The sequence below is a fragment of the Pristiophorus japonicus genome, chromosome 8 (assembly GCF_044704955.1).
Source record: "Pristiophorus japonicus isolate sPriJap1 chromosome 8, sPriJap1.hap1, whole genome shotgun sequence".
Taxonomy (NCBI): domain Eukaryota; kingdom Metazoa; phylum Chordata; class Chondrichthyes; family Pristiophoridae; genus Pristiophorus; species Pristiophorus japonicus.
Window position 1 is genome coordinate 52,835,523 of NC_091984.1, and position 17,195 is coordinate 52,852,717.

The 17,195-nt window shown below is 40.9% G+C and overlaps 1 protein-coding gene across 8 annotated transcripts in view; it reads right to left on the reverse strand.

The window, feature by feature from the left end:
• Positions 1-17,195, reverse strand: part of rnf220a (ring finger protein 220a) — a 511,280-nt gene that overhangs the window by 113,799 nt on the left and 380,286 nt on the right. For all 8 annotated transcript variants that reach the window (XM_070886783.1, XM_070886789.1, XM_070886786.1 and 5 more), the window contains exons 9-11: positions 3,235-3,331; positions 2,485-2,571; positions 1,282-1,337 (exon numbers count right to left, since the gene is read on the reverse strand). In XM_070886783.1, the coding sequence (XP_070742884.1) occupies positions 1,282-1,337; positions 2,485-2,571; positions 3,235-3,331 (240 nt within the window). The remainder of the gene's footprint in view (positions 1-1,281; positions 1,338-2,484; positions 2,572-3,234; positions 3,332-17,195) is intronic.

A 17,195-nucleotide genomic window follows, 5' to 3' on the forward strand; every position in this document is an offset into this window, starting at 1 on the left:
TTGAAGGTTGGCATGCAGGTGCAGCAGGCGGTTAAGAAAGCAAATGGCATGCTGGCCTTCATAGCAAGGGGATTTGAGTACAGGGGCAGGGAGGTGTTGCTACAGTTGTACAGGGCATTGGTGAGGCCACACCTGGAGTATTGTGTACAGTTTTGGTCTCCTAACCTGAGGAAGGACATTCTTGCTATTGAGGGAGTGCAGCGAAGGTTCACCAGACTGATTCCCGGGATGGCGGGACTGACCTATCAAGAAAGACTGGATCAACTGGGCTTGTATTCACTGGAGTTCAGAAGAATGAGAGGGGACCTCATAGAAACATATAAAATTCTGACGGGGTTAGACAGGTTAGATGCAGGAAGAATGTTCCCAATGTTGGGGAAGTCCAGAACCAGGGGTCACAGTCTAAGGATAAGGGGTAAGCCATTTAGGACCGAGATGCGGAGGAACTTCTTCACCCAGAGAGTGGTGAACCTGTGGAATTCTCTACCACAGAAAGTTGTTGAGGCCAATTCACTAAATATATTCAAAAAGGAGTTAGATGAGGTCCTTACTGCTAGGGGGATCAAGGGGTATGGCGAGAAAGCAGGAATGGGGTACTGAAGTTGAATGTTCAGCCATGAACTCATTGAATGGCGGTGCAGGCTAGAAGGGCCGAATGGCCTACTCCTGCACCTATTTTCTATGTTTCTATGTAAAACATCCCAAAGTGCTTCACAGAAGTATTGAGACAAAAATTTGACACCGAGCCACATAAGGAGAAATTAAGCCAGGTGAGCAAAGAGCTAAGTTTTAAGGAGCGTCTTAAAGAAGGAAAGTGAGGTAGAGAGGCGGAGAGATTTCAGGAGGGAATTCCAGAGCTTAGGGCCTAGGCAACAGAAGGCACAGCCATTAATGATTAAGCGATTATAATCAGGGATGCTCAAGAGGGCAGAATTAGAGCGCAGATATCTCGGTGGGGGGGGGGGGGGGGAGGGGGGGCGGTTGTGGGACTGAAGGAGATTACAAAGATAGGCAGGGGTGAGGCCATGGAGGAATTCGAAAACAAGAATGAGAATTTTGAAATCAAGGCATTGCATTAACAGAGCAAATCTTCCGGATTACCCACATCAACCCAACACTGTCACGTAACAATTTCTGGAGTAACATTAAGGATGCCACAAAAGGTCAAAACATTCAGCTCTCCTAGTCTGGTAGCTCACTTGTAAGCATAGCTAAAGAGGGATATATGCACTTACATAATTCCTACTAAAATCAAAGCTTCACCTTTGTCTAACTACCTACCATCACTGGCCCATTTGGAAAATTCAGGTGTTATTCTGTTGCTCGGGGTTCCACCACTGCAAAAGTAATAAAACATCCTGGTTAATGTCATACTTATTAACAGCACTTTCCTTTATTTAGCAAAACAGATTACTGTTGGAAATAGAAATCTTAGAATTCAAAATTTGCATATAAAATAATAATTTTGTGCTAGAGGACGGTGGAGGATTCAAAGCAGTACAACAGCACGTTTGTAGATCTTTAGGAGCTCAGGATAGAGTAAAGCAACTAATTCAATTCTCACCAGGTAAAAATACCACTGGAACAGGGGGAGGATACAAGTTTTTAATTCATGAAGGAATTCAGTGCAGTAAATGTGAAGAATGGAAAACATGACTATAAACTGAGGAACTAGATTGTAATTTCAGGAATAAGTGGTTTAATCAATGTGGCTGAGTTAAAGCACTTAAAAAGGAAATGGACAGATTTCTGTCTTACCAAAGATTGGTATCAAAGATTCTGGGAGATGAAAATAGTCTGAGAGTGCCCTATACATGAACCCAATTAATGGAAAAATAGTTCCTGGATGCAGCTATGTGAAGGGAAAATGACCAATCAAAATAGTTTATGAATCATAGGGGACTCGATCCACTTATTAGAATTGCTGGGAAGCTGGTAAGAGAGATAATGGTTCAGTAAAAACCCAAATTACTTGAAATGTTGAGTCTTCATTGTAGGGGAAAGAGGTTAAAAAAAATACGGTAAGATATTCCTTTCTCATTTTTTAATAAATTTAAAAGTAGCGCCTTAGTTTTTTTTTCTTTAACTCAAACCTCAGAAGAGGAATTCTGAACAGTGTGATACTTCCACTTCACATAATAATTATCCCTGTGGTCCCGGACTGAGAATAACAACAGAGCAGCCACTAACAGCGAATTATACACACACCTTTTAAGACCTGGATTGAAACTACACCAAATTCAGTTCACTTAGGACCTGAATAGAGGTGGCGTTCATTCCCTCTGTTCTGCATCAAGAATAGTCATAATGGTAAAAATTCAACTATTTTAATTAACTATGCTATCTTGCTGCAAAATTAAGAGTATTTTTTTAATTAATTCGAAAGGAGAAAAAATAGCATTTTTGAGCACAAAAAAAATCACTAACAAAGTCCTCAAAAGAGTTACATGACCAAATTACTACTGTAAAGAAACAAGTGCTTACTTTAGCACAGCACCTCGTAGTGCTTCCCTCTCTTTGGCCTCCCCTGGTTCTTCTCCAGTGCAAGGTATAATGTCTGCCTCTGTATACCTGTTTAGCAGAGTTAAGGAAATAACCAAGCTACAGTGAGAAACCTCCCTGCTACCTTCAAAAAATACCCTTGGACAAACATGGTGTTTATTTGGTTCTATTCCTGGGAAACATATATTGTGTCAATGCTTTCTGAGTTATGATCATAACACAAACAGTCATGGCTACAGTGGCAAAGATAAGATTGATGGTGACTTGGAAAAGCAACAATTCAGTTCAGCATGAAATTATTTTCAGATCTGTCATTTCAATATCAGCTACAACAGATAGTTTATTGGAATATGTTGGCATTTACATCACCCATCATCAGTTGGACTTTCAGCCCCCAAGTTGACCACCATGCCCTTTTGAGCTGGTACTTAAATATCAATGAAGAGCGAGCATCTGAGGGACTCGCCCCAATATTAGGTATTGTCATAACATGTAAGTGCAGCACAATATTAGGGGAAATATTATTCCTTATTATTTATTTTACATATTAAGCTGTAGGAGGGGAAATGATGAATATACTTACTTTCTTAAAAAAAAGATGGTAGAAGACCCGTCAGAAAGCAGTTAGTAAAAGTAGATTTTAAATCACTACAAGCCCATTCTGCAACAACTGATAATCTGACAGAACAAAATAATCAAATCATGCAGTTATTCATCAAAAAAAAAGGATGCTGTGGTTTCCCATATTCCAGGGTGTCGTCTCCATCTACATCAAGATCGGCGTCACTGTCATGATTCTCTTTACTGCTGCAGGTGACAAAACCAGATCCTATATCGAAAACAAGAACAAAAATGGAAAATAAAGATGAAAGCAAAACTGGTTCTGCACAGTATATGTTACAGGACAACAAAGCCTAAATACAGAACCACTGTAGGTTCACTACACTCTGCTCCCACAGGCAGAAAACTTCCTGTGCGAACAGTTTCCAGGTACAATCATGTGGAATATCTGCTTGGTTTCCATCATTGTCGGCCTCTGAATTTTCAATGCCACTTTCAAAGCAGGAAACAAAAAAAAAAATCAGCAGCAAATAGTTATGTATACAAATCTGACCTCACAGTAATATCAAGAGATACTGAATAACTGTCTGACAGAGTGAGAGATGATGATCAGCAACAAAGGCAGTCCCTCGAAATCGAGGAAGACTTGCTTCCACTCTAAAAGTGAGTTCTCAGGTGGCTGCACAGTCCTATACAGGAATTACAGTCTCTGTCACAGGTGGGGCAGACAGTGGTTGAAGGAAAGGGTAGATGGGGAGCCGTGTTTGCCGCACGCTCCTTCCGCTGTCTGCGCTTGATTTCTGCATGCTCTTGGCGACGAGACTCAAGGTGCTCAGTGCCCTCCGGGATGCTCTTCCTCCACTTTGGGCAGTCTTGAGCCAGGGATTCGCACGTATGATATGCACACATATATCTTAAGTTTTGATTCAGAATGAAGAGAACATACTTAAGCAGAGCAATAACACATGGAGCAGGGATCTTCTACAAAATCACGGTATAGAACAGAAAAGGAAAACCATGCAAAGCAGATTATTCAAAGTGCCTTCAGTATCAGTAACTCATACAGAACAGGGAATTAGATGTCCTTATGACAGTTTAACACAATTTAGCTAGACAATAAAAATGAATTACAAATTTGAGCCCTGTTGTCCCCAATATAAAATTACCCAAAGTGTCACATCAGCAAAAATATAAATATACACTGGCTAGGTAATACTTGGAATCTGGCTTTACTCCACTCGAATGATGCCTCTTTGCACAGCAAAGGCCTGAGGCAAAAGTAAAGTTGTCAGTAGAGAAAAAAATTCTCACAACACACTACAGCAGTATTTGTCAAAAGAAAAGATCACATTACTAAACACATGTTCACCCCTCAAAAAGGACATAGGTCAAGGTCTGTTTCATATCAATACGTACATCCAGTTGTCAGGTTTTAAGGTTTACTTGTGGTTTACTAATAAATAGAGCGTTTTATTACAAAGTATATGTAGAATGACTCCACAAGAACAGGTACAAATAAATGTCAAGGAGCATTTGAAGAAGTTCTGTTCCTACCCCCTCCACTCATGAGATCTATATGATACCTGCAGGTTTTAGAATATAACCTTTACAAGCTGGTAGCGACCACATCTCATTTTTTTGCTTTCTTAATCATGTGAAATACTACAATTTTAATCTGAAAATAATTAACTAACAAGAAATATTACAAAAACAAATACTTTTTTTTTTAAGTGCAAAGAGAAGGAAGAGTTAGAAGGGGAAAAAAGCAGTTATTAGTTGCATGTTTTAACCCTTAATGCAGCATTGGAAAATGATGTATTTACAATCATTTATGAAACATGTATGTATATAAAGCAAGTGGTAAAATGCACATTTTGACAAAATCCATTATGGTAATATAGGCATTATGATTTGAAACACTTTCCCCGTATTTAGGGAAATATATATAAATATGAAGGTGTAAACTTCCTTCTTCTGCCAACATGCTCCAGGGATGGAGGAAGGAGAAAGAGAATAAAAGACCCTTTAATAAAAAAACAATTCCCTTCAAACAGGCAAGGAACAAAATTTGCCTGTCCTTCAAGCACGAAACAGGAGTCACAACCTACCAATTCTTGTCGCCAATCGCAAACGACCGAAACAAACAGGATGAGCACTGGTCGCCATATCGGTTAGGGCGCCGCTTAGTCTTCCCAGGCACCTGCCTGAAATGAGCATTAGGCCTGTTACCCAAGTAAATAGAGGGCTGAGAGCTAAGCGCCCATTTCAGGCCCCTTTGCTAAACTGGTTCGTATCTGACTGTAGCTTGCACCATGCATGATGTGCTCAGTTTTCTTAAGCCTTGAGCAGCCAAACCAGCGGTCCTTAACGGGGTCGCTACCTGAATGTGGAGTCACAAGGAGCAAGAGTACTCCTGATGGCTCCACATTGAAATTGTGGTCCACTGCCAGCCTCCAGTCAACCCCTCCTGATCTTACTACGAGGCCCGTGCTTACTCCGACGGCTGACCATCATCCTTGTTAGGGGCAACACTGTGCATCTTGGGGCACGGTAACGGCTCCAGTGTGCCAATTGTATCCTATTGACGCAAGAGGACCAATTTTGCGAGGTCCTCTTGTGAATCAGTTTTGGTGCGGTAGTCGTTGGTGTTGCTGGATTTGCGCCAGAGTTTGGGCGTGAGCCAATTTCTATCCCGTAAAATCTGATGTGGTTTCTCAAAGAAATCTGGTTACTTGAGGCCCACCTCACCTGTAGTATAATATGCTAAAAGGCGTTTCATTCCATTTTTGTAAGATTGCTGTTTGGTTAGTCCAGATGGATTAGAGTCATTTCTAAACTTATGTGGTGGGCATCACCCATACCTTGGCCACAGTTTTACTTAAATTTCAGCAGTCCAATATTCAAAATGCAAAATTTAGTTTTGAACATTTAACACACAGAAATTAAATTGTAATTTATTTATATGGGTCAAGAGATCCCAGCATTTACACTGGTAGAACGTGAGAAATGCTAATTAACACACTGGGAATCAGGGGTCATGAGATGGTGAAGGGACAAGTATCCTACTGAAGAACACAAGAAATAGGAGCAGGAGTAGGCCATTTGACCCCTCGAGCTTGCTCCGCCATTTAGTAAGAACATGGCTGATCTGATAATGGACTCAGCTCCACTTCCCTGCCCATAACCCTTTATTCCCTTAACAATCAAAAATCTGTCTATCTCTGCCTTAAATATATTCAATGACCCAGCCTCCACAGCTCTCTGGGACAGTGAATTCCAGAGATTTACAACCCTCAGAGAAGAAATACCTCCTCATCTCAGTTTTAAATGGGCGGTCCCTTATTCTGAGACTATGACCCCTAGTTTTAGTTTCCCCATGAGTGGAAATATGGGCCCAAGGTTCCGCCCTCTGGACAAACGGCGCATCTCGATAAGGTGTGTCGACTTTCTGGAAAAAGGGCGCTGAAAATTTACATTGTGATTCTGCGAGTTCTTCAGGACGTCTTCGTGCTCGGCGTGGCGCAGCACAAGGGGTCGGGGGCGGAGCCAGGTCCTGGCGTTGAAAACAGTGCCGGGACCTCTGCACATGTGCGCTAGAGATCGGACTCAGGCCTCCCTCCTTTTCAGTTTCAGCTCCCACTCCCCCTGCGCTCAGGCTCCCCCCCCCCGCCAGGTCCCGCTCCGATCTCACTCCAGCACCCCTCCCTCCCGTTCAGTCCTGCCACGGCTCCCCCCCCCCCCGTTCAGGTCCCATTCCGCGCCACCCCCCCCCCCCCCACCCCCCCAATTCAGGTCCTGCTCCGGCTCCCCCCCTCCCCCCACTCCCATTCAGATCCTGCTCCGGCTCTCCCCCCCCTTCTCCCCCTCCCTCCCTCCTGTTTAGGTCCCGCTCCGGCTTCCCCCCCCCCTTTCTAGTCCCGCTCCGGCTCTCTCCTTCCCCCCCCCCTCCTCCTCCTCCTCCTCCTCCTCCTCCTCCTCTTCCCTCTCTTCCCTCCCTCCCCCCTCCTCCTCCTCCTCCTCTCCCTCCCCCCCGCTCTCCCTGTCAGAAACACAGAGAGACACTGACACTGAGAGAGAGACACCAATAGAGAGAAAGACACTGACAGAGACAGAGAGAGAGAGAGAGACACTTGGGGGGGGGGGGGGGGTGGTGGGGGTCCCAGCACGCTGTTGGAGGGCTCCCGGTGCTGTAGTCGGTGAGTAGAAACTTAATTTTTTATTTATTGATTGATTTTTTTATTATTTTTTTAATTTTAAAATTTTTTTGATTGATTTATTGGTTGATTTATTGATTTATCAATTATTTGTAATAGTGTAATGTTTGTAAACTTCCCTCCTCCCCCCTATCTCTCATTCCCTACGCCTGATTTCTAAGTGAAGGCAAGGTTTTTCTAAGCGTACAAAAATCTACACTTACTCCATTCTAAGTTAGTTTGGAGTAAGTTTCCGCTGCCTAAACTTGCAAAACAGGCGTAAGTGGCTGGACACGCCCCCTTTTGAAAATAAAAATCTGTTCTAAAATGGAACTATTCTAACTCATTGGAACTGGAGCAAACTAAATGCCGAGAATTGCAATTTCTAAGATGCTCCATTCTAAACTAGTTTGCTCAAAAAAAAATAGGAGCAACTCAGGCCGAAACTTGAGCCCATAGTCTCTGCATCCACCTTGTCCAGCCCTCTCATTATCTTATATATTTCGATAAGATAACCTCTCATTCTTCTGAACTCTAATGAGTATAGACTCAACCTACTCAACCTATCTTCATAACTCAACCCCCTCATCTCCAGAATCAACCTAGTGAACCTTCTCTGAACAGCCTTCAATGCAAGTATATCCTTTCTTAAATACAGAGACCAAAACTGCACGCAGTACTCCATTGATGTGGCCTCACCAATACCCTGTATAGTTGTAGCAAGACTTCTCTGCTTTTATACTCTATCCCCCTTGCAATAAAGGCCAACATTCCATTTGCCTTCCTGATTACTTGTTGTACGTGCATACTAACTGTTTGTGTTTCATGCACAAAGACCCCCAGGTCCCTCTGTACTGCAGCACTTTGCAATTTTTCTCCATTTAAATTATAATCTGCTTTTCTATTTTTTCTGTCAAAGTGGATAACCTCACATTTTCCTACATTATACTCCATCTGCCAAATTTTTGCCCACTCACTTAGCCTGTCAATATCCATTTGCAGATTTTTTTGTGTCCTCCTCACAATTTGCTTTCCCACCCATCTTTGTATCATCAGAAAACTTGGTTACATTACACTCGGTCCGTTCATCCAAGTCATTAATATAGATTGTAAATAGCTGAGGCTCCAGCACCGATCCCTGCGGTACCCCACTATTATGGTTTGCCAACCGGAAAACGACCCGTTTATCCCGACTCTGTTTTCTGTTAGTTAGCCAATCCTCAAGCCATGCTAATATATTACCCCCAACCCAGTGAACTTTTATCTTGTGCAGTAACCTTTTATGTGGCACCTTATCGAATGCCTTCTGGAAATCCAAATACACCACATCCACTAGTTCCCCTTATCCATCCTACTCATTATATCCTCGAAGAACTCCAGCAAATTTTTCAAACATGATTTCCCTTTCATAAAACCATGCTGACTCTGCTTGATTGAATTATACTTTTAAAATATGTCCTGCTACCGCTTCCTTAATAATGGACTCCAGCATTTTCCCAATGACAGATATTAGGCTAATTGGTCTATAGTTTCCTGCTTTCTGTCTGCCTCCTTTTTTAAACAGGCATTACATTTGCAGTTTTCCAATCACTGGAACCTCCCCAGAATCCAGGGAATTTTGGTAGATTACAGCCAATGCATCCACTATCTCTGCAGCCACTTCTTTAAGGACCCTAGGATGCAAGCTATCAGGTCGAGGGGACTTGTCCACTTTTAGGGCCCAAATTTGCCCAAGCATTGCTCTGTTTTTTTTGGAGCAACTTGGTTTTTCTGGAGTATCTTAAAAATCCCCATTCTGCACATTTAATTTGTGCCAGGTAAGTGAGTTAGTTAGGATTTTTTTTCGTTTCTTTTTTTTTTCAAAAGGGGGCGTTGCCAGCCACTTATGCCTGTTGTGGCCATTTAAACCAGTTTGGACAGCTAAAGTTGCTCCAAACTAACTTAGGCCACCATATGTGGCCACTTGTGGCCGCACAGAAAACCCTTGCCGAGAGTTAAGAAATCAGCGCAGGTAGCTAGAGATGGGGAGGGAACAGCTTCACAAATTGGTAGTTGGGGGTGCGGGATAGAGAAGAGGAAGAAAATGTATTGTTAAGATCCTTCAACTCCCACTTTCCTGCATTTAACTCACTCTCACTCTCCCTCACAATTTAAAATGAAGAGAATTAAAAACATTTTTAATTCTACCCACATAATATTTTTCAAACTCACTTTTTTTTTTAAAAGCAGATAACCAGGAACAGAAGCAGTGGCCCAGTTAAGTTTGAAATGGGGAAACTGCTATGAGGGAAGGCAAGATTATTATGAAAGGATAGCAGTAGATGCTGGCCATTTTGTTGCAGTACCAAGAATTCAGCAGTGGAGGCTTGTTTGTAACTGGTCAGACTACACATGCTTCAGAATTGATCTGGGTCTGAAGCTACCTCTTCTCGTGAATTTCACTGATGCGTAGCTAATCCTGAAATTCTGTCATTATCATAGAAGCAAGCAGGAGTCTAATTTTAAACTTTAATTTGCATTGGAATTTTTTGTGAAGTCCCAGGATAAGTGTGGATATGTGTATGCTTTGTACTGTGCATATGCACCTCTTGAATTCCAAATTGCATGAACAGACTCCAGAAAGGAGGCACCATATCAAACTCTGTAAAATGAACAAAAAAACAATTTCTTCATTTTGTACGGTACCCAACTGAATAAAATTCTTGAAGATTTAATTTCTGACTTTTTAAATGTAGCCTATTTAAACCTGTCTTTTTAACCTTCAGCCAACACAAATAGCAAGCAGCTAAGACACGGGTCATTTAACGGAGAAAAACAAAGTAATGCAGCAGTTCCTTGTTTCTTCGACATTCTTTCACAGAATGTGACAAGTAATTCAGGCGCCGATCCTGACTGACACCTCTATAAGTCCCTGACACTACCGGAGACAAACTTCCCCATCAATCACGCTCTACCTATCAGGACTACTTAACCAGCTTCTGAACTGCTGAGAGAGGAAGCAAAGGGCCTATGCTGCAGTAACCCAATCCAGTCCTGTCAAATATATCCCAACTCCCAGTAGGCCAAGGCTTCTGCCCAACTAATTAACATTACATGTTGAAAGAGAGGGGAAAGTGGAATTTCCAAGTGCTGAGCTGTTAATAAGCTTTAAATTTTATAAATGTGAGTTACCCCGAAAGACAACACAACTAATAATGTAAGGCCCTGGCTGCTAACCCAAAAGAAAATCACTGTTAATTTAATCAATTGATCAGTTCATTGATTTGAAGTCAAGACGGCTAGTTAACCATGCAGAGCAAAAACCCACGACTGCACGACCGCAGAAAGCTGTCATTGATTTTTCCACCTGCCACTCAGCGCACATCCTGAATAGAATTGCAACTTTGTGCAAAGGGGAGCTGGGGGTTTCAAAGTTAAATTAGTTACAGATGCAATCAGGGTGTCTTCTGTAAACTCTATTGATTGAACAGCTGACAGTCCTACACGAAACAACTCAGCTAGTCAATCGCATCAGATGTCACCTGCCACTTCGTTGAATAGTTGACAATGCAATTATCTGGTGTGGAGGTAAGAAGTTGCTGTGTGTCAAATACAGTTAGCCCCCATCAGATGCTGCCCAAAAGGCCTACAAACTGTGTGTTTATATATGCATGCAAGCTGTGTGTTTAGTAAGATCTACAACTTCCCAATTACTTTCAAATTAGAATACAGGGATGCTTGAAAAAGAGAATTTTAGGAGAAAGTTTGGTTAAGACCATTTGGGCTAAGGACAGATATATAACATTTTAAACAAAAAGACAACAAATCAAAGTCACTCTTATTTGGACTGGAGGAAAATCAGTATTTCTTGAAATTATTTTATAGCAATAGTCTCCAGAGCATCAGGTTGAGATGATAATTCTTGAAGTGTGTGTTAGCAGGAGTATGGCAGTGTACTAGTTATTTTACTGGATTAGAAACCCAAAGATCATCAGTTTAAATCCCTCTACGGCAAGTTGTGAAACCAAATTCAAAAATCTAGTAATTTGTGGAGTAGCATCAGAAAAATTAAAACTGTCGGTTTGTTTTGTTTAAAAACCCAACTTATTTACTATTGCACTTCAGGAAGGGAATCTAACAAGTGATCCAGTCCCACACTAGGTGGTTTGCTTGAATGCCTTCTGAAAAGAACAAGCAAGCTACTTAGTTGTCAGGGCACGAAGGAATGGGCGATCTGTATTTATGTCAAATTAACCCCATCAAATTAGATGACTACTTTTTAAACCACACCTCCATATAATAGTTACATTACATTATTTTGCTAAATTGTTAGAAGTTAGAATAGCAAAATTATTTTTAAAAGCGGGTATGGGCCATCAGTTCCATCTAAATTTAACCCTGCAACAGCGTTATATTATATACAGATATAAACTTTGTGGCAGTGGGATATTTAAGGGAATATACACTGCAGGGAGCATGCCTCACTTAGACTGGCTCGTAAAGCGATCCCATTATCTTTAGGAAGTACTCCTGGTCTATTTTGGCGAGCTCAGACTCCCATAAAAAGGTACTACAGGACGTCAAATCATAGAAACTGTACCAGTTGAAAAATTATCCCCCAGCTTCCGGAGCATGAAAATGCACAGGCTCCACTTAGCACTGCAACAACAATAGTTATCATTGTATTCACTGCACCCACTGCTCGCGTCGCTGGTCAATCACTTTGGAAAACCCATTGATCATAATCTCGATAGAGGATATTTCGGTGTACAATTGCAGGTACGCTGCACTCGTAATGCATTTGCTCAAAGTGATTATTTTTTAATACAGGTAATAGACAAATAAAGTGATGTTAGTCATTCAACTATTGACTTTACAATTCATGAAAGGCACTAGGTTGCTCGGCCAGTCAGCTGTGCAATAGCTGGGAGCACGCAATTTCTAGTAGAGATAGCCGTCCAAATGAAAATATTGTCAGGAAGACTATGGCACCCATTGCTATGTGAAGATAATGATATCATTGTTCAGAACTGTTAACTGTCACCTATTTCTTGCTTGGAAGAAAATAGATATTAAACAGTGCTCCACAGTTGCCTATAATGAAGTATTTGTAATATTGCAGGTATTCACCGAGGAAGCCTACTACGGGAGGCGGGCAAAATAAAGGAGTCATTTCCAGATTCATGTGCCATGAAATCATTTTCACAACAAGATGGATATCTATTGCACAAAAATAGTGATCTCATATTATTTATCACGACTATCTGCCCCATGTGCCCCATCAGTCACAAAACCACAAGGTGGGGGGAACAGAGTGAAGGTCAGCGGGGTTTCTCATCAATGAAGATATCACACCTTGAAACTGATCTGTACCATTCCAAACTACTGCAGTATACTTGGGCTTCAAGAACAATTTAAAAAAAGCTACCCACCCAATCTGCTCCTTCCAGCAGACTACTTACAACGTGGATTGGTCTAAAGTTACTGAATCTCCTGGAGAAGTAAATATCCTCAGGTAAAATCTCAATGAAAACTTTGAAATTCAACAAAATCTTTTCTCTCCACCAATTCAGTCAAAGAATAACTTCATGATCTGCTGATACTAAAATTATTTTTATTCAAACCTGACTCATTCAATTCCATAGATAATATTCATGGTTCCAAGAGGGCTTGGAGGAACAGCTTTCCATAGACGATTTTATTATCTGTGCCTAAATATATATTCATTAATTGCAGCATGAATATACAGAAAAAATTTGTCACACCACTTGTTAACATAGCTATTTTTACTTAGAACAATATTGGAAAACCATCCAAATTATCAACTCTAGCTTTCACTCCAATTAAAATGTGGAGTCCATGATAAGAAATGGAAGTAAATCTAAAAAAAAGCATAATTCAGGTAATGCTTAGGGAAGGGCCAAGAATGTCAGTCAAATATCTATATATTTGTATAATTCAATTTTTATGTCTAAAGCTGCAGCTAAACTTAGACTTAAAATGGAGTCATGGAGAGCAACTCCATTTGCTAATGGTGATCTAGAGATAGGGTTCAATCGACCACTTTATACTTTATCCACTGGCCAGTATCATTCGATTTGAGTTAGTTGATTTGCATTTAATTTTTTGTGCTCATTAAGGTGGGGGTAGGTACTGCTGGGGAGTGGAACACTTTCCATTTCAGGCACTTATTTCACCATCAAGCACTTCCAGCTGGATGCAGACCAAACCATCCTTTACTGAATCCCAAAAATGTGAATCAGCCCCAACCTCAGAATAGTATCCTCTACAACACCAGTGACCTATTTTTTTTCAATTTTCCACACCACTTAACCTGTCAATATTACACATTAATGCTAACTTAGCGATAACTTTGTGTGATAAGCCCATCCCCACACGGAACTGGACTCAGATTACCCAAATTCATTGTACATAGAATCCTTATTAAAGGTATTAAAGGTTACGGAACGAAGGTGGGTAGATGAAGTTAAGATACAGGTCGGCCATGATCTAATTGAATTGTGGAACAAGCTCGAGGTGAACAGCTGAACAGCCTACTTCTGTTCCAATGTTCCTGCAGCCCCATCATTATATCTTTGTGGTGAATTTGAACCTAGATCCAAGGGTTGAAAATCCAATGTCTAACTCCCTGCAGCTCCCAGTTCTCAGACTTGCATGTAAATGACAACTTTTCACATCTTTCATCTCAAAGCACTTTATGTAGAATAAGATTGTCCTGAAGTGCAGTGATTGTTCAGCGAACAAATGTAGCAGCCACTTTGTGCAGACCAAATTCCACAAACAACAATGAGGGGGAAAGAACAGTTAACCAGCATACCACAAGAATAGACCTGCTCTTCTTTGAATAGCCACAGGATCTCTAACATCTATGAATCATTAGAAAAATCCTCCATTCCTAATTAATCTAATGGATGGCACCCTCAGTTCTGCACTGGAAGTGGTAGCATAGTGTATTCAAGTCCTGGAATGGGTCTTAAACCTTCTGACTGTTACCAAATGGGGTGAGCTGAACTATTTCTACTTTTGGTAAACATGCTCCAATACCAAAATAAATAGTTCATCTTAAGCTGCTCTCATGAAGTCACACTGTAACTGGAAGAACAGCACATTAAAAAGCTTATAACTCACAGTAGACAGGTCCAAGTACAAGCTCCTAGTATCCCTTATCCTATTCAATTATATTGGAATACGTTGAGAATTTTACATTGAGTCCCTCTCTATTTCCCTTTCACAGATATCTGGAACTTCTAATGTTTGTCTGAAAAGATTCCTGGTTTCTCTCTCTCTCTGCACGTGCATCACTCAACAATTCAATACTGCCTCCAAATTAGTTCATACTCAGCTCCACACTTCAAAATCAACTACTGTATGCAAAGCAAAAAAAGAGATAGTGTGACATTGCCAAGATTTCAATATTAGCGCTCTACCTACAATGCCCTAACTATAAAGGGGACTGCACTGTGCACGGATACACAATGCGTCACTTTTCTTCTCCACTCAATCTACACAGCCCAGGTTATCTCACCCAGCAGCACAAGAACTGATCCACTTCATCATGGGAGATTTACTCTGGCAGCTATGTGCTAACAACACTGTAAATATATCATGAAGATTCCCCACTTTTACTATTTCTGGAAAAATCAAAGTATTAAAAACCACATTTACAATTTTATTAGAAATGACAATAATAGGAAATCTTCCCATTATGCTTACAATGTCATAACCTCCCCCCTCCCCCCATCCACCCCAACAAATTGCAACTTCTGAGTCTAGGGAATCTCAAAACCCGAGACCCTCAAATAGAAGCTTCCAAGGGGATTTTAATAAATGATGATGATGCTACCTGGTCAGCTACAGGAGCTACTTAGCATCATCAGTTTATTTTACACCTTCATTAACGAACCACACACAGTAGGAAGAAAATTAAGTGAAGCCAAAACTATATTCAGTCTTTAAGCTTTAATTTTTCAATTGAAATATTAATAAAAACACAGGCCTGCTCAAACACTGACTATTAAAATAATTGATACCCTGCGTTCAGGAGCTAGCATTAAACCTGAAAACTGCAAATCAGTTATATTTTATGGGGCTTCTGCATGTTCTTCCATTTTTTTCTGAACCTGAAATGTGAAGCAATTTCCTTATAAACTTCAATCATCTTCAAACCTGCACAACAGAATAGTGCTATTTCAAAAAGCCCAGCAGAGGTCTGTACAACATTCTTGCCCAACCTCTCTCTCTCTCTCTCTCTCTCTCTCTGAAGTTGTCCGGACAGTTTTCCTTACCTCGCGTTATCACTTGCTTTAAACAGACTTGGCAGGCAATCTAATCCTCCCTGAAAAGGTCAGTGCCATTTTAACTGCCTTTCAATCACATTATGCATGGTGCAGCACGCGTTCTCTGCGATGCCTCCAGCTCTTGTCTAGACTGGATCAATACCTGAGCGATATCACTAGAGGAATGACACATGATGCCAATCGACCCGAAATCCCTAAATGGAACTGAACAGAAGGGAACAACTGGCCGCCTCTGACCTATCGCTACCTAATCTACTTAGTCCCATCTGCTCAGGCCGAAATAACAACCGAAGATTTCCTCAGTCAGTGGTTTGCAGCGAGAGGGGACTTACTCAGGCAGAACAACCCCCCTCCCTCTGCTTTGAAGTCACATTACAAAGCAGGTATGAAAGCACAGCTTCAAATGTTTTCTGATGCCATCATTACTTTCTTATCTCCTTGCTCATTCCACAGTTACTATAGTTTCATCCACAGCGTGTCAATAGTCTGCTATCTGTGAGCACCCTCAGTTAGTTACTGTTCAAAGTCACTTTCTTTAAACTGCAGTGAATCATTTAAAGATGATAGTCCTGGTTTAGGCTGAACCAATTCGATTTTTAGGTTAATAGATTTATTTATTTTTCCTAAAGTGCATGATACATTGAATAAAAACAGCTTTTTTGAAAAGACATTGCAAATGAGGACAAAGGTTTGAGATTTCACCTTCTGTTGTACGTTATTGATATTTACTATGTACCTCGATGTTCTGAAAGTTATATTTTTATAAAAAAATGTTCAAAAGGAAATATTGGAAATACCAATATAGTGCATCTAGCCAATTCCAAAGTGAAAAAATGGTACACCACACCATCTCTCTTGTACTCTTCTGCCACTTCATTTTGTCATAAAACTACTCAGACTCTCATATGAAGAATAACCACTTAGCTGAGGAATATAAAAGCCTCCAGTGCCGGTGGAACCAGATCCAGCAGCAGTTAAGGTCTTCAGGAGAGGTGGAGAGAGAAAAAAGCTCAGCAAATTCAATTCCAAACCAAATAAAAATTTGGGAGAACCAGTTTTGATACATTTTTCTTCCAATCACAGCCTTATACATTTTGTGCTGTGTACTTAAAACAGAATGAACAAACACAGGCAACATACCTAGCTGTCGTCATTGGTACTATGCAGCCAACCATAAAAGGGTGCTTGTTTGCGACCAAAGATCCTCACAAATACTCCCTGTGAAACTCCCTCACTCAAAACATCCTCCATGCCTGAAACGGACAGCTCACTCTAAGTGAACTGCAATCACAATCTCAAACTCTAAACACAGCATACAGGGGCACCAAACCACTGAACAACCCTATGAAGCTACATATTTCTTTCTTACAACAGTACCTGATATTTTTTAACCTTCTTGAACAGGTTACAAAATAATGTCCATGCTTCAGATCCAACAGGCTGGGTCTTTTTTCTCTTGAAAAAAGGTGGAGGGGTGACCTAATAGAGGTCTTTAAAATTGCAAATGGTTTTGATAGAGTGGATACAGAGAGAATGTTTCCACTTGTGGGGAAGTGCATAACTAGAGGCCATCAATATAAGATAGTCACCAAAAAATCCAATAGGGAATTCAGAAGAAACTTCTTTACCCAAAGAGTGGTGA